This window comes from Cebidichthys violaceus, unplaced genomic scaffold (genome assembly GCF_023349555.1).
Source record: "Cebidichthys violaceus isolate CVI_PGR_0920_01 unplaced genomic scaffold, fCebVio1.0.p SCAF_81, whole genome shotgun sequence".
In the NCBI taxonomy this organism is placed as follows: domain Eukaryota; kingdom Metazoa; phylum Chordata; class Actinopteri; order Perciformes; family Stichaeidae; genus Cebidichthys; species Cebidichthys violaceus.
In genome coordinates, this window is record NW_027176966.1 from 639,956 (window position 1) to 665,883 (window position 25,928).

Genomic DNA, 25,928 nt, shown 5'->3' on the forward strand with positions numbered 1-25,928 from the left:
GATGTGGTGACGTAGTCTGGCTTTCTTAGTGCCTTTGAGTGTTTTTCAACAGGGTTTTCCTATAGAGATCGGATACAAGAGTAACAGGTGGAGATATCCAAAGTTAGCTTTGCTAGTAAGAGGAATGATCTGTGGGCTGGAAACAGAGATTCAAAGACACACGATGAAGCGTCGTAGAGGTTTGATATGACGGAAGACATTTTTGGGAACTTTTTCCTTTTTTCTTTTTCAATCTAAGGGACTTCTTGTTTTTGGACTGAGCTCGTGCAATTTTTCTCTTCTCAATCTCAGAACCGATCTGTGATAAAACTGGTGCTAAACAGAAACAAATGGTGCCATTTTCCAAGTCAAATGTCTGTGTCTGCCATAGCACTGCCTCTTTCATGATTCACCCACTGTCTTTTCTCTCTTTCTCTCTCCTGCGATTTGTCTTTGACAGGACTCGTTTTCCCCCCCAGTATGTTTTCTACGTGTCTGTGTCTTTGTTCTTTGTGCATCCTGTTGTGTTCTTATGTCCAACAGGGTTGTTGGGGTTTCCATATCTGTGTTTTAGAAGCGCCCTCCTCCAATCTCTGGTTTTACTAACAGTTAACTCAAAAATTGATGGATCATCTATTTGAACCGGATATTTCAAATTTGTTCAGACCAATCCCCGAAGTGCTAATTTCAGTTTAAACTAATAACTTTAACATTGAATGAAGCTACTTTGAATGAAATGGATGAATGGAGGTTTTTTTTGTTTTTACAGCTAAAAGTGTTGGTCCATTTTGTTTCACATACAGGAGATAAATGGTGCCAGGAGATTTATTCTGATTTATTTTTTTGTTTAAAAAATAAAAAAGCAGTTTTATCTTACAATTTTCACCAAACTAATGTTGTTTTACGTGCATACAAATACTAATGACACATTTGTGATTGCCCCTTTATGTTTTTAAGTTTAGGTCACATTTTACTACGGTAAACATTGCCAGTGTGACACGATATCAAGGATCATTTTATGTGTGAAAAGATCATTTTCAACTGCTTAGGTTTGCCTGCCATTAAGTGCCTGGGATCAATATATTGAGCATCCTTTGGCCCGTAGACTTGCTAGTCATCGACCAAATGCACATTTTAATGCATTGCTTGAGACAATAAGAATATATCACACCCCTAAAATCTCTAATGACATACTGTAGTTTTCACAATTTGAAGTTTCTTTTCAAAAAGGAAAAGGCATCTATTTCTGAAATAGCGTTAAAACAAATTAAAAGAGCAAACCGCTTGATTTACGGTACGTTTTAGAAATACTGTGTGATGTGTTTTTGAAATTTTCTTCAGTTTTGTCCTTTGTCAAATGCTGAACACACGAGTCTTTGAAATGTTTGTAATGTGTTTCCATATTCCTTCATCTTGTGTATGAACTGTCCGTTGTAAGGTTTGTCTGGATGTGAACTTGTTTTTTCGTCTCTGTAGCCCCACACACACACACACACGGGTGTCGCTCTGAAACAACTCCGCTTGTTGACACATGCAGGTTGAACCAAGAGGAGTTGAAGGATTCCACATCAGCTGCGTTTCAGCCATTTTTTTTTTCTATTTAGAGTGAACCAATCACTTACTTTGCAGTGTCAAAGGTCAACATGGCCGCATTAGCACTTTGTAGACGAGTGCTACAGGATTAGCTTAGAGTCACGCTATCAATGAATGTTTAACTGTCGAACCGCCAAATGTTAATACTGCTAGCGGTCTTACGCAGGGAGAGATTGTCTTCTATTTAGGCAGCTTGTAGGGCTACTCTTTTTCTTGTGAAATTACTTGTGTGTGAAGAATGTCGGATCTAAAAAGCGGTCTAGGTTTGAACATCAGTGTCTTTTCAGAGATGTGAGATGATTCGTGATTGAGAAATTAACATTGCTGTGAAAATACCTCAGTGACTCAGGTAAACAAGCAGTTGCCTCAGAGCTGAACACACACACACACACACACACACACAAAAAAAAAAACCCTATAGAAAAGAGATGAGTCCAGCTTTGGAAAGACTGCCACCGTGCAGATACTCAGTCTCAAGCTATGCTTCAATAGCACCTGATCAAGCACCCTCCCCCGTTTCTTCTCTCTCTCTGTCTCCCCCTTTTTTTCTCCCCTTAGCCACTCTCACAGCTTCATGGAGGACAATGTGGAACGTAATTGGCTGATGCACCATCGGCAGTCCGCAGGGTGGCACAGCCAAATGTCCAGAGCCCTCTCTCGTGACGCGATTGGCTGACAAAGGGAGAACTTGGGGCATTGGTCCCATTCTCTTTGCTCAAAGGATGGTGCAGAGCCCCAGCGGACCATGTAAGGAAATGCTGGGTTGTGTTCTTTTTTTTTTTTCTTCTTCTTTTTTTTTTTTTACTTTACTTGGGCCCTCTCTCTCTGATTTGAGTTTTTTTTTTTTTTTTTTTTTTGTTATGTGTTTGACGCCTCGTTGTTGGATCTACATTTTACTTTTAAAAGGTAGGCTGGACACACATTGGCGTTTGTTAGCCTGCCGAGCATGCAAAGAACAGCTATGCAGTCTGATCAATCAGCAGAACGGAGGGACACAAAGGCCAAGGAAGGCGTGATGCCCAATATGAGAGAGAGGGGAGGTGTATTGTGGGTAAGATGAATTTCAAAGGTGCTTGACTTCTCTTAAAATTTCAGTCAAAGCTGATTTACTTTCAGAGCATTTATTTCCCTTCTTCTTCTTCTCTCCCTTTCTCTCTCTCTCTCTCTCTCTCTCTCTCTCTCTCTCTCTCTCTCTTATAGTCTTTTTAAATTCCCCTTTGACTCCTCCTCATCTACTCACTCTTTATCTATCTAGGATTCTCAAAGCATTATTTAACCACTTCATTTTTACTCAAATTTAGACACACTTGATCTCTTTCTCGTTTCATAGTTTTAGTCCTTCCGTTTGAATCTCTTTCAGACTTTGATTTTAAAGGAAACTAAATATGCACAGCCTAAAACAACACGTGAAACTGCTTCAGAACAAAACTCTTGCTTCAATGAAGACTTGAAAACCTGACAGAATGTTATTATTTATATTTCTATGATACTGCTTATTCTTACGATAGTATAAAAAAAAACAACAACTCTTCATCAGAAATCTTCCGGAGCAGATATTTATTTCTTGATATAGATAGATGCCTCTATCTTATGGAAGTTCATAAATAATCCATTTTATATGAACCAAGTTTTCTTACTAAGACAATCTTGTGGAGAGAATCATTGCCCTAAAGGACTGTGACGAAAGGGACAAACTTGTGTTTTACCTACTCTCCCCTTACAGCAGTTTGCACGTTGCTGTGACCTGTGCCCCCCCCCCCACCCAACCCCCCACCCCCCACCCCCACCCCCCTCCCCCTCCCCCCTTCCTCTTGGTTATAATCATTCAAAACAAAAACAAAAAAGTGGATGGATGTTTCTCGCCCAACAATCGCCATGGAGCTCTCCATTTGCGGACGATGTGAAAGTCTTTGGATGAGGACGTCCTTGCAGCTGTTGTTTTGTACTCCACTTTCGACTACCTGTCTGTAGAGTTTTTACCCGGGCGGAGGATGAACTCTTGGTTTCAGTGTGGCCACTTTTCTTCTTTTTTCTTTTTTTCTTTTTTCTTTTTGCAGTCAAATTGCTCTAAAAGTCCCCATTCATTTCAATGGATGGACCCCACTGACACCAGTCTGAGTTGAAATCCCCGCCATTTCTTGATGACTGAGACGACGACGACGACAGAGAGAGATATGTTAGAGGTCCTGCTGAAAAGAGTGAATGTGTTTGTATATAAGTGTGTGTACTGGCTAAATCTTTGTGTACATACTGGATAAATGTGTATATATGGTATGTCTATGTGTATATACAGTTTGTTTGTACATGCAGAGTGTACAGTTATTTTTCCTCTAATGTTTCTCTCTCTTTCTATGAATAGGTCTTCTCAAGTTACCAATACTGAGGCATGGAAAGGTTTTTAAATGTACTGAGCTGTCGGAGGCACTTTGTGCGCAGACTTAGGTTATCAGCAAGGTCTGTCACGTATAGCTGCATTCTTGAAGCTCTCATACAAGAAGTAACTCACGTAATCTTAAGCTTGCACTCATTTTCTGACCAACTCAAAAGCTTTTCTAAGTAGATTTGGGTGACCAAGCAATGTTTGTACATATATAGACTGAGACAATTTCTTTTTTTTTTTTCCAGAAACCTCCATCTGCATTTCTTTAAAGGATTCTCGACCTGTTTTTGAGTTCTTGCGTATCTGACTTTCACTTTAGGTTCCTATGGTATATGTTTGCAACGGTTGTCATTCAGAGTTATATATTTATTCCGACAACCCTTATATATTTCTTGAAATTTTGTTCCCCAAATTCTGCCTCTCATGGAGCCTTCTAACCTTTTGTTAAGATGCGGTTAGACTGGCAAATCCTTCCATGAAAGTATACTGTCATTACTTAACATTGCTTGTTTTTGTATAGGTCCTTACTAAATAAGTGTGCCTCCCCCCTTATACTCTTACTAACCTTAGAACCATTAACTCCTCTGGTCACTCATCTTCATACCCCTTGACAAGCCATAGCCCCCCCCCTCCCCAAAACTCCTCTATCGTTGTTTTGACAGGACAGACATTTGGGGATTTTGTGTATATTAATGGAAGAGTGGTGTTGAAGAGTGTATTGCAGTTGTATATGGAGTTGTTATGAATGTGGATATTCTGATCATTGAATTATTATTGTAATAATGATAATAATTATTGCCACTTTGATTTTGTTGATTAATTCCTTTGATGAAGATGCCATTGTTCCCTTTTTTTTCTTTCTTTTTTTTTTCATTTTCTTTTGGAATACACCGGAATTTATATTTTTCGGGTGGGTGAATCTGGAGATAGAAATACGTAAATAAATAAATAAATAAACAAATAATTAAATTCTTAATCTGCTGTGGAAACGTGTGTTCTGTTTCTTAATGCACTAACTTGGACTTCTCTCAGTTTGTCAATGTTTACGTCGTGGTCTATTTTTTTCTTCTTTTTTTTTTTTATCAAGAACACGATTGTTTTTTTCCCCAAACTATTAAAAACACATCAAGGAGCCACACTGTTGCACTGGCTGACATGTACCTTCATTACCATGAACACGGTCAATGTAGCTTATCTGGAAACAATCCCACGTTCACCGTGCTGCGGCAGTAGATAATCACTCACTAGTGTGTATTAATTCACTGCTGAAAATAGTCCCCAACAAATGCACGACCTCTCCTGTTTGAGTAACATTTGCAAAAAACTACAGTGCCCAGCTGTTTTAGGAAATCACTGAGGCTTAAGATGAAAGTGCATCTTTGTCACCTGCTTTGTCAAAATATATTGAAAATCAGGAAACATACTTTTTGTCCAGTTGTAGTTTTTGGTCACTTCTAGGCCCACAACTAACATAAACAATGAATCTGCTGATTAAGTTCCAGATTAAATAGTAATATAGTCTGTGTAAAATGTCAAAAAATACCAACAAAATTCCCCAGAGGCGAAAAGAAAAATCTTTAAATTACTGGTTTTATCTTGTAAATGGTCCAAAATCCTGAAATATTTCATTTACAATCATATAAAATGGAAAGAAGCAGACAATCCTCCGATTTGAGAAGCTGGTATCAGCAACTGTTTGGCATTTTTTGCTTCATAAATGATTACAAATTAAAAAATAAAAACCGATTATCAAAAATTGTTGTCGGTTAACTTTTAACTAATCACCTAATCGATAAATCAACTCTTTGCTTCAGCGCTAGACCAAACTGTCAGCTCACAGCATGCTCTCAATGAGGTTATGATTGTAAATAAACTAAATCCTCAAGTCATCAATTCTACACTTAATTAATATCTGAATAGTAGCTGAAATCAGGGTTAGGTCATTGATCCGCTTTCTTCCACTGTTTGCAATATAGATTCATCTTCTGGACTCATAAGCTTGTGGTTCCACACGGCGCCAGCTCAACTGGGTCATCCACATTTTCCCTGCATCTAAGGACTGCGATTCTTCTCCTGGTGAGCAGAGCAGATCATTTCCTCACACTCTCTCCTCTGCTGAGGTGCTGAGAGCGATGACGGCAGGCAAGATCTGGGAGCTGGGGACCGGACTGAATATAGCAAGCTTGTAATTATCCTCATCCTCCTACATTTAATCGCCTGCAGTTCCTTAGAGGGTTGGCTACTTCTGAGTTTGGACGGAGCAAGAAGAAAAGAAATTAGCACAATGGAGGAGCAAGACATGCTGTGTAAAGAAAAGAGACATGAGATGAGAGGTCCACCTCAACCTGCTTCAGCCCCGAGCATCACAGACATTCATACAATCATTCTGCCAGCTCTGGAGAATATTCATGTCACGATGAAATGGCCAGTAAGGTTTTCATTTTTCATGCACACATAAGTAATAACAGAGAGTATCTATATCAAAATGTCATCACTTTTACAACATCATTGCGTGCGTACATAAGTACAACAAACAAAACCATGAGCTAGTGAACCAGCACCTTGATAAAAAACTACATTTGTCTCCCTAAGTGATACCCCATTGACTTCCATCACCATCTGTCATAACAATAATCTGTTTGGACGGTCAGGAAATACACAAAAAGGTGTTACATTTAGGAAGGAAGCGTCTCTCAAAGCGCCATTTCTTTGATAAGGATGTAAAATAAAATGTGATCTTTACAGACCTCTACTGGTAGCCAGGAGGAATTACAACAACAGAGTTTACACTGACCAGGATCACTGTGTGCCATGGGGGTGAAACTGTAAGGAAAAAAGGCATTGAAATGATGGAAATGTGAATGCAAACAGCTAGAAAGAGTGTTGTTTTTGCGCTACAAATATAGAGTATAATATCTTATACATAAAAATATATATATATATATATACAAGTTCAAGATTTCACTTCAGTAAAAGTACAAAAGTATTTACTGCGAAATGTACAGAAAGCATTAAAGTAAAAGTTGTTGTTGCTTCTTGAAGAATTATCCTTTTGGAATATTATTCGTGATGCTTTGACACGTAAGCAGCTGGTGGAGGAAGAGCACATTTAACTACGTTATATAGGTCAGATAATTGCAGTAAAAGGTACCATATGTCCCTCTTAACTGTAGTAGAGTGGAATTATGAAATAGCATAAAATTGAAATACTCAAGTAAGCTTAAGTTAATTAAATGTACCTCAATACTTTGTCTGAAATCCAGTTGTTAGGTATTTGTACTTTCTTGAGTATTTCAGTATGATGTTAGGCTACTTTACACTTCTAATCCGCTACATGTTGGGGACAAATAATGACTTGTTACTTTGACGATTTAGATTATCAACACAAAATACAAATCAACTAATAAATGATGATATATTGTTATAGGTTCCCCATCAGCATGTAAAGTAATGTAAATTATCCACATCTTTAATTATAATCCAGTGATGTAATATGCATGTATAATAGGTCATTCTGCACATTGTGTACTTCTGTACTTGTACCTTTGGTATGTTAAGTACATTTTGATGATACTTTTGTACTTTTTTTAATATAGGACTTTTATTTGTAGTTTTTTTGGACTGCGGTACTGCTACTTTAACTAGAGTAAAATATCTGAATACTTCTTCCACTACTGCCGAAATCTATTATCTTCTCATTTCTAATTTCCAGTGGCAAAGGTGTTTTTCAAGATTTCAAGATTGTCGAAAATGGGGGATCTGTAGACAACCTGGCATCCCCTGATTTTCTGTTGACTTCGTTCCGTACTCTCGCGATATTCAGGCGGTCGGTGCCTGATAGGAATAATGGCCGCCTTCGTAGCAATGGCTGGAAAGGGGAACAACACAAGAGGCATATCGGACCGTTTCAGCTGACCAGGAAGAGCCTAAATTACCGGGCACCCCCTCCTACCCGGTTTTCAGAACGAATGGGTAGAAGGGGTCTTGCCAAAGGACACAAGAAACGAAAGAGACTCGGAGGGAAAGTGAGGAAAGCTAACGCTATCTTACTTGCTAACGCTAGCTGGGCTATCAACACGGTTGTCACTGCTGGGGGAACAAACCCGAGTAGCCCTGACAACTGCGTGTCGGGAGGGTTGAAGGAAGCGGTGACCAAACGCGGGAGCGTGTGATCAAACGACTTGCGAGTCGCAAAAATGAGTGGACCGGTGCAGGACAGCGAGCCAGAGGCGAAAGTCCTTCTCATCAAGCGGCTTTACAGGTAAGTTTGCGAGGCCGTTTTTTTTTTTTTTTGCGTAGCTAACGCTAACTATGGTTGCTAATTGAACGTTATTGTGCTGGCTAACTTAGCGCTAGCCAATCAATGTTTGCTACCACGAGAAAAGGGTCTGTCTAGTCTTCCATTCAGCCACCTGTCACGACAGTGAGTAGCCCATTACCCCCCCCCCCCCCCCCCCCCACCCCCCGCATACTCAGTCAGTGTGGCATCAGATACATCTGACCAGGCAGTCATCTCGCTTTGTGTGTAAAGCTTGTGCTTGGTACAGAAAACGATGGTCGTTTAGCGTGATACCCCGCAGTACTGTTGAGATCACAGCGTTGACCGTGTCATTATGTTAACTCGTGCTTCCTGTTTGGCCCCAACGCCTCCCAGGGCCGTGGTGGAGTCTGTGCACAAGCTGGATGTCATCATCGGCAGCAAAGCATCCTACAGAGAGGTCTTCAAGCCGGAGAACATCAGCCTTCGCAACAAGTATGTCCAGCTGTCTCAGCTGTGTGTGTGTGTGTGTGTGTGTGTGTGTGTGTGTGTGTGTGTGTGTGTGTGTGTGTGAAAGGAGGCAGGAGTGTAACTTAAACATCTGGCCAGTTGCACCGAGCATTATGCATGTTCCTGTGGCCCACCTCCAGTTCATTTAGCTGACATAAGCACCTCTCCATTATGCTGTTTGTTCATTTGAGATTGACTGCACCTCAGAGCATCTCTGAGAGCTTGATAGACTCCGATCAGACCTGGTGTTTTACATCCAAATGCAGTTCACACTAATCAATAAAAAAAAAATGTCTAAAGTATCCAAACTGACCACTTGTCTGTGAGAAATTGTGATCGCCGCAAGTGTAAACAAACATACATGTCGTGATTTGCAGTCGCTGTCTTCACACTGGATACTGTTAACCAAACGCTCAAAAGGAGAAAGAGGAAGTGAAAAGTGAATGTGACAAAGAGAGTTGATGGTGGAGTGTCTCCACAGATGGTGAGACGGAGCAGATGGTGTCTAGTTTTCGCTCAGCGACCGCTTTGGGAACCAACGTGCACTCTTAATAAGTTGACTGGACGGGGTTTCACTGTGGTCAGGGGTTGCATGTAAAGATAAGCAATTTAGATAAAAGAAATAATTGGCAACTGCTTTGAGAATCGGGTAGCTGTGTGAGCCGTTTTTTTTTTTTTTTTCAAGTAAAGGTGCCAAACTTTGACTAATTCCCCAGATTGTAACTGTGAAGATTATCTTCTTGTCTTTGTCGGTTTGATAACGCACTGACTCTCTTTGGATTTTGGACTGTTTGTTGGATCAACTTACACTGGTGGATGAGCTGACGTTCATTTGTAATGGGCTTGTTTCACTGTTCTCTGACACATTTTGTAGACAAAGCGATTAATCAAGAAAGTAATTGTCAGATTAAGCGTCATTTACAGTGCAGAGGCACACGCATCCATGACCGCGCCTGAAATGTGGCACCAGTGATCTGATTCATTTGCACACATTTAGGGATGATTTTTTTTACACGTGCTTTTAAAGGTATCCGTCCCCACAGGATGTCATTTAACGTATAGCGCTGTGGTCATATACTGCACTTCTCTCGCTCGTGTGATTATGTGGCACGTCTGTGCAGAGCGAGGCTCGTGCTTTAGTTCCGGATTATATTCTACTCTTTGGCCGGGTCGGAGATACCGAGCATCTCGTCAAAGAGGAGATAATGAGAAAAGCTGCGTGTTCTTGCCTAAATGTATTTACATAATCTTGTCATTGCCGGCGCACACACACACACACACACACACACACACACACACACACACACACACACACACAAACACACAAACAAAGTGGGGACTGAGATTTCACAATATTCTGGAGCAACTCTGCCTTCTGAATGAGTTCACACAGATCGTGTGAGTCACAGCAGGGAAAGGCTCGCTTATGATCGTCATGTGGCGTCGATAAAGTAGGGATCGTGCGACTCATGATATTTTTCACTGTCGATTAATCTGCAGATTTTTTTTTTTTTTCTCTCTCTCTCAATCATGAACCGGTGTCCACCATTGCGAGGTGTTTCTGTTCTGCGTGGCCTCACCTCTTTATGTGAAAACTATGTTGACTCATTGGTCCACTTGTCAAACCGGTGACCCAACTACCACCTTAACTTGTGTGTGTCTGTTTTTTTTTTTTTTCTTTCTTTCTTTGTGCGTTTCAGGCTGAGGGAGCTTTGTGTGAAGCTGATGTTTCTCCACCCGGTGGACTACGGCCGTAAGGCTGAGGAGCTGCTCTGGAGGAAGGTTTACTATGAGGTCATCCAGGTTATCAAGACCAACAAGAAGGTAAGTGGCCCTGCAGCGAGACGAACACCTCTGCGCATGTGTTAGCCGACCGCTTTAGCATGTCGTTAGCATGTGCCACTTTGTGGTCACTGGTGAGAAACGTACATTGCAGAGTACCTCAGAGAGTGTGTGTGTGTCCGCGTTATGCTTGGCTGGTCCCATCAAACCTTTTCTCTGCTATTGGACCAACATGGGGAAAACCATGAACCATTATCGCCCTTATCAAATGTAGCCGGACGATTTCTTCAGTAAATTCTGCTCTTGTAGTTTGTTCTGCGATTCAGATCCTTGTGAACTTGAACATTGAACACTTTGATTGTCCTCTGCAGTTGAGTTTCAGTCATTTGTCTGATTTTTTTTTTTTTTTTAAGCTTGTGTAAATTAAGAAGCCGCATCTTAAAGCTGAACTCTTTTGATTTTTCACATCAAAGTACGACTGCATTTTAGAGAAGCACCGATTCCGTCATCAGTCAGATGCTGACTCAAATAGCTGGATTTGGTGTCGGTGACAATAGCCCCATCTAGTACCGGATACCATTATTTTATTCATAATGAATGAAATTCATAGCTATATATTTATTTGTTACGAGAGCGTTGTTGAAGGCTGATTGCCTTACACATAACAGAGTGACCCCAGTCCCTCCCTCACCATGAGGCACACAGGCTTAATGATCACTGGTGTTGAACCGGTACTCAAAGCCCGGCTACTGCTATTCGGACTAGGGTTAGGGTACCGACAACCGGTGCCTACCGGACCGAAACCCAACGCAGATTTCGCTGCTTCCTTTCGGTGCCAATATGGCAAATATGCTCATATTTCTGCAAAAGAATTGCTGAAGTTTATTTATATTTATTTAAGTATACTGTAAACTGTTGTTAACAGTTAATATATTGTTCATAGTTTGAAGTTAAAAAGTTTGAAGCTGTAGTTTGAAGCCAAGTGTTTTGTATTTATTTATATTTATAGTATACTTCAAACAGTTCATATATTGTTCAATTTGAAGAAAACAAATTGCCTTGGCAATAAAAAAAAAAAGCCTTTCTTTAATGTCGTCAATCGTCGTTTCGTGTGTTTTGTTTTTGTAAAGTATCGGTTCAGGCACCGTTTAGGAACCGGTATCGCTTTAAAAGTATCGTTTTAGCACCGGTATCGGAAAAACCCCAAAACGATATCCATCCCTACTTAGGACTGCAAAAGTCAGATCGGCGCATCCCAACTGAATGTGAAAAAAAGTTGCATAAACAGAGATCAAAATCAGATCAACGTACTCGTGTGATGTCAGCTGACTACACGTTTTGTACAGGAGAAGAATTGTGGAATTAAAAAGAAGTGACTTTATCAGAGCCTTGTATCCTGTTACTCATCTGCATCGATTTTTGATTCTTTCTTTAAACTGCTTATTGTGAGTCAGATGACGTCATAGTTAAGTTAAACTAACCTTATAGTATTCATTAGTTTGCCCGTTTGTTTTTCTATATATTTTTTAAATGGCATGTCCTCTGCATTTCATTTTCATACGTTGTATTTTCGTGTTTCATGCCTCTCTGCTACAGTACGTCTGCTGTCTGTCTCACACACCTCTGATGTTGTCGGCTCCTCTTCTTTTTCCTCGTCTGCAGCACATCCACAGTCGCAGCGCTCTGGAGTGCGCCTACCGCACGCACCTGATCGCCGGCGTGGGTTTCTACCAGCACCTGCTGCTGTACATCCAGTCCCATTACCAGCTGGAGCTGCAGGACTGCATCGACTGGACCCACGTCACAGACCCGCTGATAGGTCAGACACACGGACGCGGAACCCGTCGCGTGTAAAATGCTTGTAAAATATGCTCGTCCACATTTAAACATTTTCTTCATTGAGTTAAAAAAAAAAAAAAAATTCACTTCTAGGTCTTTTTCACTGAAGACATTTTGACAAGTCACAGGGAATGAAAGCATAAGTGTGAACAATAAAACTAATGAAGGCTGAATTCTATTTAGCTGCGCCGGTTTGAAGATCTCGGTAATGTGTAATGTGCGTTCTGGTTCACTTTGATGGCTTACTGTGACACTGGAGTAGAAGAACCGAGCCGAATGTTCCTTTTTCATTTCATTTTAAACGTCATTTATATTTGTTTCAGATTGAAGGGTGTGTGTGTGTGTGTGTGTGTGTGTGTGTGTGTGTGTGTGTGTGTGTGTGTGTGTGTGTGTAAATGATGATAACGATCAGCACATTTATCAGCTGCTCCTATATTCATTTTGTCACTGCATTTTCCACAACACTGTCCTGCAATATGTTTCAGAATAAAAGCCCTGTGTACACAAATGAGAGGGTTTTGTCCACGTAAAGATGCTAGAGGGCTTTTATTTTGAAACGGAAACAGGAAGTTTCTCGCATATAGAGATCAGAACTGTGGTGATGGTGCTGGTTTGATGTCAAAGATCATTTTCACTGGTTTGTTTTTAGCTTTGAACGCACTCTTATTACAGTGAGAAGTTAACCTAAATCCACAGACGCATAGCCTTTTATTTTGCAACAGTCAGATTAGCCTTTCCTCATGAAATGGGTAAATCCCATTCAGCGTGGTTTAATGAGGGTTTTGTAACTTGAGTAATATTCAAACTCTCTGAAAGCTTCCACTTGAGTGTCATGTACAGGTTGTATTAAAATGTACTTTCTCTCACTCACTCACACACACACACACACACACACACACACACACACACACACACACACACGGATAATGAAAAGTAATCACACCATTGCATTTAGTGTTTGTGTGTCATTGTCTCTGAATTTAGTCCGTATCAGATGTCAGTGCTCACAAATGGGTGGAGAAGTGCCAAGTCGGTGTATTGTCAGCGAAGACAAGCAGACGGGTGCAGGGTCACCCGAGTTATAGTACTACATGTAGTACTATGTGTAGTACTATGAAGCCGGCCCGGTACTTAGACAACAGGGGCTAAATACCAGGAGCACATAGGGTCTGTAATCCTCCAGCACGAAGCTGACGTTTCTTCTTTTCAAGAACCGAAAATAAAAGCATGTGGACATTAATGGAGAAATACTATCTGGGTGCTGTCTCTTAATATTCAGACTCTGCTCCCTGCAAGTTGTTGGCGTGCTCGGATCGAAGCGTGCTCTTTCGTTGCATAAGTCCAAGTCGTTTTGGGTACAAGTGCCTCGGCTAAATGAAGAAACATCACAACGTTGTGTAAATTGTTCCCCGCAGGCCGAAAGAAACCGGTGTCGGCCACCCCCAAGGAGATGGAGTGGGCACAGATGGCCTGTCATCGCTGTCTGGTCTACCTTGGAGATCTAGGTAATAACATGTTAATAGAATGTGCAGTTATTTCATCTCTCTACCCGGCTTGCGAGAGGTGTGAGACAGCATGTGCATGTCATTCAGCGTGGGACAACTTGGCTTAGCTCTGGAGTATAATTGGCAGGAGGCTGTTGGGTTGTGTTTAGACTTATGTGTTACGGAGATATTTGGCTTGATTTTTTTTTTTACATTAAAAGCTGAAATTTATCAAGCAAAGGAAGTTCTGTCTGCGGCACTTTGGGTTTGCTTTTGATCGATTTTTTTTTTTTTAAAGAAAATCAGTGAATGTTTTACATCTTGTTGACATTTATGATGACGTTTCGTCTGCAGCCCGTTATCAGAACGAACTTGCTGGAGTGGAGGCGGAGCAGCTGGCAGAACGGTTCTATCACCAGGCGCTGTCCGTCATGCCACACATGGGTGAGTGAATGTAATGGAAGACGTCTCTTCTGCTCACGTCAGCAGAGCGGCAGCAATACTTTGTTTCTTAAAAGCTGTGATGATGTGCTTTCATCACATGGTATTCTTCTTATCCAGAATAATAACACGCATATTAAATCCCATTGTTCAATCGAAAACGGAAGCGATTGAGGAACTAAGCTTACAGATATTAAGTTTTGATTGCAAATGTCTTCAAACACTATTAAAGGAGTAATTCAACATTTTAGGAAGCATTCCTGTTGGCTCTCACGTCTGTACGCTAAACGTGAAGTTTGAGCCAGCAGCCGGTTAGCTTAGCTTAGCGTAAAGACTGGAAACGAGGGGAAACGGCTAGCCTAGCTCCGTCTAAAGGTAACAAACTCTGTCGGCACCTCTAAAGCTCACTAATGGACACATTATGGAGCAGCAACTTGTGATCTCAGCTGAGTATTGTGTATAATTAGAGAAAGAAGTAAAGAAGTTAAACTGACAACATACTTTCATTGAAAATGTAGATTCCGCTGTATGTTCACAATATACAAATATGTACTATTAAATAACTTCCATTTTCTCCAGAACTACACCCAGTTACAGGACCTTCTCTCACTCGAACAATCTTCCGATCGATTGGCGCGTCTCTGTCTATGATATCACTGTTATTCTTGTTTTTACACTGGCGTTCATTGTGTCAATTAGCCAGCTTTAAAGGGGTTGAAGCTGAAACTTGAACATTGATCTGAACTTTATGTTTCAGTGGGTTTACTTGCGTTATTTGTGAATTTCACTCGAAATATTTTGTTCCTCCATTAGTTAATTAGACAGAACTTCAGGTAACGGTTCTCTGTCCTCGCCAGTCGACTCTAAAGCTGAAGGTAAACTGAACGTGTTCTTCTTCGTCCGTCTGTCGACAGGGATGCCGTTTAACCAGCTGGGCACACTGGCAGGGAGCAAGTTCTACAATGTTGAAGCAACCTACTACTACCTTCGCTGGTGAGGAATGTTTACGTTTGATGTTAACCTCTGAACCGCAATAAGTTCAGAGTCTTAACAGATGTGTGTTTTTTTGTTTGTTTTTTTTAAATCGGTGCTAAGCATCCAATCGGACGCCCCCTTTGAAGGCGCCTATGGCAACCTGAAGCGCCTGTTTGACAAAGCTGCCAAGATGTACCACCAGGTGAAGAAGCAGGAAATGAAGAAGCTGTCTCCTTCTCGACAAAGGTGAGTCCAAAGAAAGGCCCATTTACAAGATCCCCCCGAAGGCCTCACGAGCCCCACAACAGTGCTCTTAATCATGTCCCTCTGTGTCTGAAATACAAACAGAATATTTGGACTTCGCTGTACCGACATCCCAGAGTAACGTTAATCAAGTCCCAATTGACATCTGGGGTTAAATTCCTGATTTGCTTTCGGCATCTCTCTGCGGATGGGATTAGATAATTGACGATCCCTGTGGGGAAGTTGTGCTGTTGAAGCAACAAAAGTCTCAGAAATCAGTAGGAATAAAAGACACGCATGCACAAATACGAAGCCAGTGAAATAGACGTTTGAAGAGATGATGCCTGGTGTGTAGGAGGAAAAAAGAAATCTGGAAAGGATTAGAAAGGATAGATAAAGGTCAAGTCATGTTGCTTGTTAACGATGGGATTATTTAGATTACCGCTGTACATGGAGCAAATTAGATGAAGACATTATTTTGCCACCTGGACAGAAAACGATACTGTTGTTGTTCCATTTACATTAATAACACTTAACTTAGCTGTCCGCCTGCTTTTAATGCTAAAGGCTGCTGGCTAGCGATGGAGCGCCAACACTTTGCAGCAACACACCTCTGTTTCCATTGTTTTACATGCACAGGTGCCTCTAAAACATGAACATGTTAAATGGAAAGAAAATGCTGCATTTGATTGAGAATGTTCATGCAAAATCTAAATATCTGTAATCTATGATTTTCCATAATTTAGCTAATTTTTTGTTTGTTGTGCAGATTAAAAGACATTAAGCACCTCCTGGTGAGCTTCATGTACCTTCAGAGCCTGCTGCAGCCCAAGAACAGGTGAGCGCTCGTGCCGTCGCTCGTCTCCGGTCCCAACACAAACCGACCCGTCAACAAAATGTCGTGCGTCCTTTTCCCTCACGGCGCTTCCCCTCCTCTGTCTCTCTCTGTGTAGTCTGATGGAGACGGAGCTGACGTCACTTTGCCAGTCGGTGCTGGAGGACTTCAACCTGGTGCTGTTCTACCTGCCGCCGCCGCCGCCGCATGGCGGTGCTCACCACCCCCCCAGCGAGGAAGAGGAGGAGCAGCAGCACGCTGACAGCTCCTGCCCCGTGCTGCCCGACACCCTCGTCTTCAAGATGGTGGTCACGTGTCTGATGGTGGTGCACAGCCTGAAGAGGGGAGGTTAGTGTTAGTGTTCAGGCTGTTGTGTACTTCATCGTTTTGTGTTCTAAAATGTTTAGATACATTTTGGTCACTAATGTTATAACTACAACAGAGTAGGGAGCAAACGTATTGTCCTGCTAAGGGAAATTTGTTTTGCAAAAACTGAATGCAAAAACACAAAAAATCTAATTTAAGTAATGTGCAAGCGGAGTGCAAAGAGTGCAGCCAGAGTCCGTTCTTCATTTTAAAAGCTGCGTTTTCGTTTCCGTACCGTCTTCAGTGAGCTTGTATATCTAGATGACATGAGGATCGGAATGATCAGTGGAAAGGGAAGAAGACACAAACCAGACTCGGTCACAATTCTGTCCAAAACACCCACTTAAACTGTTCTTGTTTCTTGCCATTATAAAATCTGTGCGGTGGATTGACTCCAAAACTAAAATTCAGACCCTAACTTGACATTTAAAGAAATGCATGAATCTGCAAAGAGTGATAGCAATTCATAAATAATCATCTTTTGTGGGTTTTCATTTATATAAATGTCAAATCGGTGCCTTCGTGGGAAAAATACCAAGCGGAGCTCAGTTAGTGATGCGTTCTCCGTCACCCAGCAGCGATTGGTCCGTCAGAGAGGGTAGGCGGAGCTAACGCGACCGACTCGCTCCTGAACTCGTGCATGTGTGAGAGAGACGACTGCAGACGAGGAAACCTCAAAAACAAGTGAAAACACAAAGAAACAAATTCAACACGTATGAAACGGAAGACGCACACATTGAAAATGTAAACGATTTTTTGTTTGGACTAATAAATGTCGTTTTGTGTCTTTTAGGATCGAAGCAGTACAGTGCGTCCATAGCTTTCACTCTGGCGCTGTTCTCCCATCTGGTGAACCACGTCAACATCCGTCTGCAGGCTGAACTGGAGGAAGCGGAGAGCCAGGTGCCTCCGCTTCACACCGACGCCACAGGTGAGAGAGGAAATCTCCGTCTCCAAATATGCAGAGAGAGGAAAAACGAACACGAGTGTCTTCCTCACAGATACACGTGTCAGATCCAGTGTTTTCTCATTAGCATACTCCTTTAGGATTACAGAGCTGCCTCTGGTGGTTTAACATCAAATCCTTCGGGAGAACTACGGCTTTATGTGACGTTTTTACAAGTCGAGAGCAATTTAACGTTGAATGATAAATATGTAGTTAGAAGCGAGGTTTTTTTTTTAGAGAGTCACCTGTGACAAACAACCTGAATAAAAACCAAAACAGGCAGTGACTCTTCCTTTTCTCATCTAGACGACCCGGAGGTGAGGGACTTATCTGCTCCGGCGACAGATCGCCCCGTCGAGAAGCCTCTGCAGAACGGCTCCGTGGAGCAAGAAGACGAGGAGGAGGAGGAGGAGGAGGAGAAGGACGAGGAAGGCCGGGAAAGGGTTGGCGCCAAAAAGCAGTGCAGTGCGGAAGAACAGCGCCAGACGGAGGAAGAGAAACAGAGGCAGAAGAAGAAGTACACCCGTCTCTCGAGACTCCGCCGGCGCCGCTGCGCGCGCAAGGACACTCGAGGAGAGGACGAGAGCGACCTGAGCGAAGGCTTCGAGAGCGAAGAGGACGAGGAGGACGTTGACGAGAGGCGGGGCAACGCTGACTCAACGGGTGCCACCACTGCGGGGACCCCGGTCAATCCGCCGGCTCCCAGGAAGGAGACGAAGAGGGAACCCCTGGGCGAGGAGGGCAGCTGGGGGAGCGGCTCGGAGGAAGAGGAGGAGGAAGGAGGCACGGCGTTCGACGTGGAGACCGACTCGGACATGAACAGCCAGGAGTCTCGCTCGGACCTGGAGGACATCGAGGACACGGAAACCTCGGACAACTTGGAGGGTCAGGCGCGGGAGCAGCAAGACGAAGAGGAAGATGAGGAGCAACCCAAGGAAGAAGGAGGCGAGAGGGACGGCGATACACCGCCCACCACCAACGGGCCGCTCGTGCCCAGCGACTCCAGCATCAGCACCAACCTCCAGGCCATGTCCTCGCAGCTCTTCCAGGCAAAGCGCTGCTTCCGCCTGGCGCCCACCTTCAGCAACATGTTGCTGAGGCCTCCAGCCTCGTCTTCTTCTTCGGGTATTCCCACCCCTACCGAGGCCTCTGCCCCCCCCTCCCAAGAGACACCCCCTCCTCCTGGGGATTCACCCTGCGATATCAACCCCGGTGCTGCCAACGGAACCAATGACAATGGTGATGTGCTTTTTACCTCCCAAGTTCCATGTAATCTCCCCCCCCCACCCCACCACCACCACTGTTACTCAAACTTGTATTCTGTCCTCTCTTCTAGACTTGGACTCCGATTCGGAAGGCAGCCAACACAGTACTCAATCAGTACACAGTGAGAAAACCCTCTTAGAGAAGCTGGAGATCCTGACCAATCAGGGCTTGATCCAGGTGGTGAAAGTCTTTGTTGATTGGCTGAGGACAAACACCGACATCATCCTCATGTGTGCACAGGTGAGAGGGCCGAACGTCCCCGCGTTGTCTCTGAAACACGGACAATGTGGGAGCGTATTTAACAGACCGGTTGTCTCTGCAGAGTTCTCAAAGCCTGTGGAACCGACTGTCTGTGTTGCTCAACCTGCTACCAGATGGCAGCAAGATGCTCGAGGCTGGTGAGTTATTGCTTAAAGATTTATGCTCCTCTATAGCTCAGTAGGTACAGGATGGCACAACAGTAACTGTGTGATGTTTTCCCACTGGAGCGACAACGCTAACATGTCCTTTGAGACGCAGAGGGAAGACATCAGCTAAACCACTCATTTAAAGGAGTCGTTAGACATTTTTGGAACTACGTGTTTTCTTGCAGAGAGTGATGGGTATCGCTCTTATATCTGTATGCTAAATAGAAAGCTAGAGGTAGCATGCAGTTAGCTTTGCTTTACTGGGAAACGGTGAGCCTCGCTCTGTCAGCACCTCTAGCTCTCACTAATTAACATGTTAATCTAGTTTGTTTAATCTGCACCGAAACTGAAATATAAAAATGATTCCATGAAGTATGTAACAACCTGTTATTTTATACAGATTAAACTACTGAGATGTAACTTTTAAATCTTGAGCTTTAGAGATGCTGAATGGCTTTTTTTTTTTTTTTGTGTTAACGTTAGATAAAGTCGGCAGCTGTCTCCCTCTATTTACAGTCTTCATGCTGAGCTATCACACCTGCTGGCTGCAGCTTCACATTCAGGGCACTAGGGCGGTCCTCGACCAAAAGAGCGTGATTTGACGTAAAGACCTTTACATCTTGAGCGTTTCAACCAAAGCATCACACAAAAGCACACCTCTTGCGTTTACCAGAGATGTGCTCCGAATTCTTTTCTTTGGAAACTAAGTCATTCAGTACAAAGTAAATGACTAATCGCCCAAATCCATCTCAGTTGAGTCAGACCAAAAAACGACCGAATGAGCTGACGAACCGACGAAGAGGGGGCAGCGTGCAGAGTGATGTCAATCTTCTGCTCTGAAAGCAAATCGTTTCCCAAAATGTTGAACTGTTCCTTTCAATGAGTTGTCAAATAACAGTCCGATCAAATGTCCTTCTGATGTGAAATGAGATCTGAAAGGAACGACATGTTTTTTTTTTTTGTCCCTGCAGTTTGATGTAATGGTTATTAAAGATGTGGTGTTCTATGTTTTTATGTGTAATGTTTATGTTTATTGTGATTTATATATTGTCCGTATCCCCGAGCTCTTCTTCCATCCCTGCACTGCGAGCGCTCACTTAACAAACAGTGCTAATGCTCTCGCGCTGAATAATGCTCTTCCTGTGTGATTTTTAATGACTGTGCTCTCTGAGTCTACAGCTCATTTATTTATTCATCCCTGTGTGTGTGTGTGTGTGTGTGTGTGTGTGTGTGTGTGTGTGTGTGTGTGCGTGTGCGTGCGTGTGCGCGCGCCGCAGAGCTCGGTCTGAACGCCGCGGTGACGGAGCTGTTAAACGAGTGCGAGCAGCCCGGTTTGGTCCAGAGTCTGCTGCTGCCTGAAGATTTGGCTCTGCGACACCTGCCGGCTCTCAACGTAGCTCACCGGCGCCTCGATTTCACTCGCCGCAACCCGTCCCTCAGCTCCCTGCAGGAGGTACGCACACACACCAGCACACACACACACCAGCGCACACACACACACACAGGGGTCAGCTTTTACAGATGTTCAGTGTTTGTTAGGAACACCAAAAGGCATCAGCTCCATCATGCCAATAACATTATTATTATTATTATTGTTGTAGAGTCATGGCTCGTGTTTTTTCTGCCAGTTTCTTTTTATGAGCCAGCCAAATATCAAAACCGTGTTATTATTATCTCGACAGAACTATTTCCAGTGTACAATATTGCAATCATTTCTGAACTTTTAGGAAAGTCCTTTGACAGAATCCAAAATCTATTTTACACTGTTGTTCTCCCTGTGTAAGTGCATGTGACAAAAAAAAATGACAGATTTAATGAAATTAGCCAATAGCTGAAATGAATTTGCAGCTGTTTTGAGAACTAAACTGTAAGTATGTATACTTGTTCTCCTTTATTTGAGATCACATTAAAGCAGCAGTTCACACAGACATCTGACAGTTTTATACATTGACAGAATAATCCGTCCTCTCAGCTTTTTACAGTGTAATCACAGAAGACAAGAATGGAACAAACTAAATAAACACATGTAATCGAAAGAAGGGCGTCTCCAGGAAACGTGCGTGTTCCCAATTCTCCTGAATTTCCTTTTGTTAAACCTCATGGAGAAGGAAACCTCGGTGCATCTGTCATCATCCCGTCTCTACCAGGACACTGAAACACATTAAGACTTGCGTGTGTCCTTCATTACGCACTAAAGACAAGATGCAGCGCGAGTAAAAGTCCTCTCATCCGACATGATATCTTCTCATAACATAACATAAAACCTCTTAGCATGTTCTGCTCTCTCTCTCTCTCTCTCTCTCTCTCTCTCTCTCTCTCTCTCTCTCTCTCTCTCTCTCTCTCTCTCTCTCTCTCTCTCTCTGTGTCTCTCTCTTTCTCTCTCTGTGTCTCTCTCTTTCTCTCTTTCTCTCTCTCTCTGTGTCTCTCTCTTTCTCTCTCTCTCTCTCTCTGTCTCTTTGTCTCTTTCTCTCTCTCTCTCTCTCTCTCTCTCTCTCTCTCTCTCTCTCTCTCTCTCTCCCTCTCTCCCTCTCTCCCTCTCTCCAGTGTGTCGTGCGAGTGTGTTGCATTCGCAGTTTTGGCCACTTCCTGACGAATCTCCAGGGCAACGTGCTGCACTTCAACCCGGAGGCGGGCATCTTCACCAGCATCAGCCAATCTGAGCAGGACAATCTGGTGCAGCAGGCCAAGGCCCAGTTCCGAATGGTGAGTGACGTCTGAACAGAACACCTGGGGGGGGGGGTGCTCATTCAGTCAAGTCTCATTATTCTGTGTGCCGCTTACAGATAACCTGAACCACTTGTTGAGTAGAGCGGCTGTCCCTTCTTGCTGTTGACTCTCCGCTCTTTATCTTTATTTGTCCAGGCTGAAGAGGAGGCTCGTCGAAATCGCCTAATGAGGGATATGGCCCAGCTTCGACTGCAGGTGTTTAATCTTATCACTCTTTCCACTGGCTGTTTACCCCCGTCTGTGTTTCCCTTTTGAAATCCGAGCAGTGACACAGCTGTGTGCTGATATCGCTGCTAAAAGAGCCGAGCTCAGGGCGTGTTTTTGATAGAAAATGTCAAAACAAACCAGTTATTTTCCTCGCGTTTGTGTCTGAAAACCATCTGATGGAGGTAGCGCAGCCTTGAGATAGTTGTGTTACACGTCTGTGCCCCATGAATAAAACGCCTCACAGTAACAGACGCGTGATGTCGGCCGTTGGGCCTCTTTGTTCTGCAGTTGGAGGTGTCGCAGCTAGAGGGCAGCCTTCAGCAGCCGAAGGCCCAGTCCTCCATGTCTCCCTACCTGGTGCCAGACACAGCCGCTCTCTGCCAGCACCTCAACCTCATCCGGCAGCTGGCCGGCAGCGGCTGCTTCATCATCATCATCCCGCGGACAGGTCGGTGCACCTCCTTCAGTCATAACATCATAAGTAACAGTATGTGTAAATAGGCACCAACACTGTCCTAAAGAATGTACACCAGACTCTTAAAGAACATTGAATTCAGTTTCAAGAGACATAGACGTTTAGTTATAGTTCTAAAATGTATGTGTTGGGCTTTTGGGAGACTTGTACACCTTTTTTAAATTTAAACAGGAATTGTTGTGACAGTGAGTTTAAGTGCAGGAGGATATTCAGTTCTGTGACAAACACTGTCATTACTGCTCGCTGCAGAAGTAAGAAGGCTTATTGTCTCATAATCTGTGTTGGTTTTAGCAAAGATTTGAATTAATTTATCTTTCTCAATTGGTCAATATGCCTGTTAATTTTCTGCCACTTATGCAGGTCCAGGTCGTGTAAATTATATAAATTATAATCAGTAGGAATGTTTTTTTTGAACATCCTGCAGGGAAGTACTCAAAAAAAAAAAAAAAAAACATATAATAAATCATTCTAAGGCATTTCATCCCTGTTGATTTTCCATGGTACGTTCATACTGTGGACGGTGTAATCATGATGCAGGTGTGACACTGCATTTCATGTGGCATTGAAAAAGGTCTTAAAAAGTCTTCCAGTTATGTTTGGGAACCCTGCAGAGACCCTCATGAACACAAAGACGTGGCGAAACACAAGCTTATTGTTTGGGATTTTATTATAATCGAATGCATTTCTCTCTCTTTTCACAAAGTCCGTTTGTGATTCCCATTTAAATGTCCCGTTCGCTGACGCGACTGTTTTGCTCGGCCGCTTGGTCTGACCTACTTCTTTTTCGTCGCAGTGATCGATGGACTCGACAGGCTGAAGAAGGAAAACGCCGGAGCGAGGGATGGCATCCGCTTCCTGGAGTCTGAATTTCGCAAAGGCAACAGGTGAGTGTTTTTGTTTTTGAATGCGTACGGTTGACCGATGGAGCTTCTCGCTGTCTGGGAACTGGATGTGAAAGAGTTCTCACTTTTACTCCATCAAACTCTGTTCATTTAAATATTCCGTTTCACCTCCTTCTCGCAGGTACATTCGCTGCCAGAAGGAGTCTGGTCGAAGTTTTGAAAGGGATAAACTGAAGCGTCAGGACATCGAAGCCTGGTAAACCTCGCTCCCCTCTCCGCAGTCTCCTCTCTTTGTGTTTCTGAGATCCTCATTGGAGGACTCCTGACTCCTCTTTGTTCATTTCAAGGCATTTATACAAGATGGTGGACAGCTGTCGTCAGCTGACCGTCTCCCAGAGCAATGGAGATGAAGATACAGCCGGCATGGTGACCATTCTGACTGACCAGCAGGTGGAGGAGCTTTGCACTCGGTCAGCGGCAATGAAGGTCAGTCGCAGAAGTTGACATTTTTTGCACCAGGACTGGTCCAGCTTCTGCTCTGTTTCTGCTCCAGCGCTGTCCTATTAGTTTCCATACAGATCCCACAGCCATCTGGTGATGTAGGGAGGGGGCGTGAAGATGCACTGAACACACCGACACCGTTATGCTTGTTCCATTGCAGCCGTTAGAATAACATTTAGAATCCCTGTTTCTTTCTTCTCAATAGTCGTGTGCTGTTTTCAGTCTCTTTCTCTCTTGCTTTCTCTACGCTTCACCGCATTGTTGTCTCAAAAACAAGCCGACAATGTTAAAGGAGAGTTTTAATATCACCTAACCCTAATTTCACGTCTGTCTTTTTTTTCCTTTGTCCCCCCCTCGTCAGTCGGCGATCCAGGCGGCGGGCTCTGCGGGCATGGAGCTGAAGAACATCGTGGATTTCTACCGGCAGTGGAAGGAGATTGGCTGAGAGCTCAAACAGGGGCAGCTGTCGGCGCTGCGAACAGCTGATCGATCACAACACTCGCTCCCTCTCTCTCTCCCACTCTTTTGCTCTGTGTGTATCTGCGTCTTCAAAAGGCAAAAACCAACTCGAAAGAAAGCTGAATCGAAGGAAAGAGTTAAAAGCTTAGAGGAGTGGAAAAGTTAAAAACAGAGGAGTTTTAAAAACAAAAAAAGGCAAAAAAAAAAAAAAAAGGAAAGAGAAATGCGAGCAAAAAACGGAGCTGTAAGAAAGAGCAGATCTCCCACCTCCCAATCCTAAACATAAAGAGTGACCCCTAGTGGTCGGAGCGCGGAAACGGTGGGGGAACGTTCCACACCTTTTTGAAGTGCCCCTGGTTCACACCCTAACCAGGAATACACTGTATATGTTAGCAAAACGAGTACATACGTGTCGAGAGAGAAAAAAACCGCACACACACACATTATCACGTTCACGCTCAGATGAATCCATGTAGATGTTTAGAGCAGTGGTTTGGATTTCCGTTCCCTCCTTCCCTTTCCCTTCAGTCTGTATTTCAGAAAAGAGGGTAAAGGATGTGCGTGTCTGGTAGGGCTGCGGTTTTTTTTTTTTTTTGGAAAGCCGAGGGTGTATGAAGACGACCTTAACGACGGAGGAAAACCCCACTCTGTCCACCTGACACCTGAGGCCTCCAGCCCTACACAACCAGCCGGGCGTCTCGTCGCTCACAGGCCTCTAGGAAAGGTTGAGGAAAGACTTAATGTACACTTCTCCGGGATCGGTTTCTTTCCTATGTGGCTCTTTGTTTTGTTTTGTTTTCCTTATTTTGCGGTGTACTTTTGTGACCAGTGACTTGTATTGTGCTATTCTGTATGAGAAGAGAAAAGGAAGAAGAAGAAGAAGAAGAAAAAAAAAACAACAGGTGTCCTGTTAAAAGTTTTTTTTTTTTTAATTTGGATTTTATTTTTGTACTCAAATGATGTTGTTTATTTTGCTTTTCGTAAGCTAAATTTGAATGATATCCAAGAATGTTTAAGGGAAAGGGAAGGGCTTGTTGCCGTGCGTTGATCCGCTGAACAAATCCTTCAGTTCTGAAAATTCAATAAACGACTTATAATCCAGAATTTATTTATCCGGGTGTCATGTTAGAGGGAGCTAGAAGATGATCGGCCCCCGCGTTGTAGCCAGTCACAGAGGGGGGGAGGGGGCTGACTCTCCCAGAGGACTGTGGGCTGTGTTTGGACCCCTGTAGACTCCTAAAAATGTGTCCCATCTACATCACCATTTCCATAGTGACTGTCCCATCATGCACAGTGCAAAAGAAAACCAGTATATGTGTGTGGCCATGCATTGAACAATAAAAAGAAACTCGTATAAGATGACTTCTTCTTCTTCTTCTTCTTCTTTGGTTTTGTTTTTCATTTGACCAACCC

At 43.2% G+C, this 25,928-nt stretch overlaps 2 protein-coding genes across 2 annotated transcripts in view; both read left to right on the plus strand.

Annotated features, from left to right (window-relative positions):
• The window catches only part of syngap1b (synaptic Ras GTPase activating protein 1b), a 147,306-nt gene extending 142,378 nt beyond the window's left edge, over positions 1-4,928 (plus strand). Inside the window, 1 exon segment of the mRNA XM_068702163.1 lies at positions 2,131-4,928. Coding sequence (XP_068558264.1) covers positions 2,131-2,248 — 118 coding nt within the window. The 3' untranslated portion in view covers positions 2,249-4,928.
• Positions 4,929-7,788: 2,860 nt separating this feature from the next.
• On the plus strand, positions 7,789-25,877 carry smg5 (SMG5 nonsense mediated mRNA decay factor). Its single transcript, XM_068702162.1, has 22 exons — positions 7,789-8,213; positions 8,607-8,705; positions 10,421-10,544; positions 12,165-12,321; positions 13,757-13,846; positions 14,180-14,269; positions 15,181-15,259; positions 15,362-15,487; positions 16,254-16,322; positions 16,438-16,667; positions 17,479-17,616; positions 17,938-18,870; positions 18,968-19,137; positions 19,220-19,295; positions 20,582-20,757; positions 21,849-22,007; positions 22,167-22,226; positions 22,527-22,686; positions 23,507-23,597; positions 23,737-23,811; positions 23,903-24,041; positions 24,418-25,877. Exons 1-22 carry the CDS (start codon positions 8,149-8,151, stop codon positions 24,499-24,501), a joined length of 3,390 nt encoding a protein of 1,129 aa, XP_068558263.1. The 5' UTR covers positions 7,789-8,148; the 3' UTR covers positions 24,502-25,877.
• Positions 25,878-25,928: the final 51 nt, after the last annotated feature.

What these genes read in the sequence shown, in the direction of transcription:
- smg5 (XM_068702162.1), top strand. Translation starts at nt 8,149, where the DNA reads ATGAGTGGACCGGTGCAGGACAGCGAGCCAGAGGCGAAAGTCCTTCTC. An exon ending in AACATCAGCCTTCGCAACAA is followed by an intron (nt 8,706 to 10,420) that starts GTATGTCCAGCT and finishes TGTGCGTTTCAG; the next exon opens with GCTGAGGGAGCTTTGTGTGA. An exon ending in CCCTCAGCTCCCTGCAGGAG is followed by an intron (nt 20,758 to 21,848) that starts GTACGCACACAC and finishes CCCTCTCTCCAG; the next exon opens with TGTGTCGTGCGAGTGTGTTG.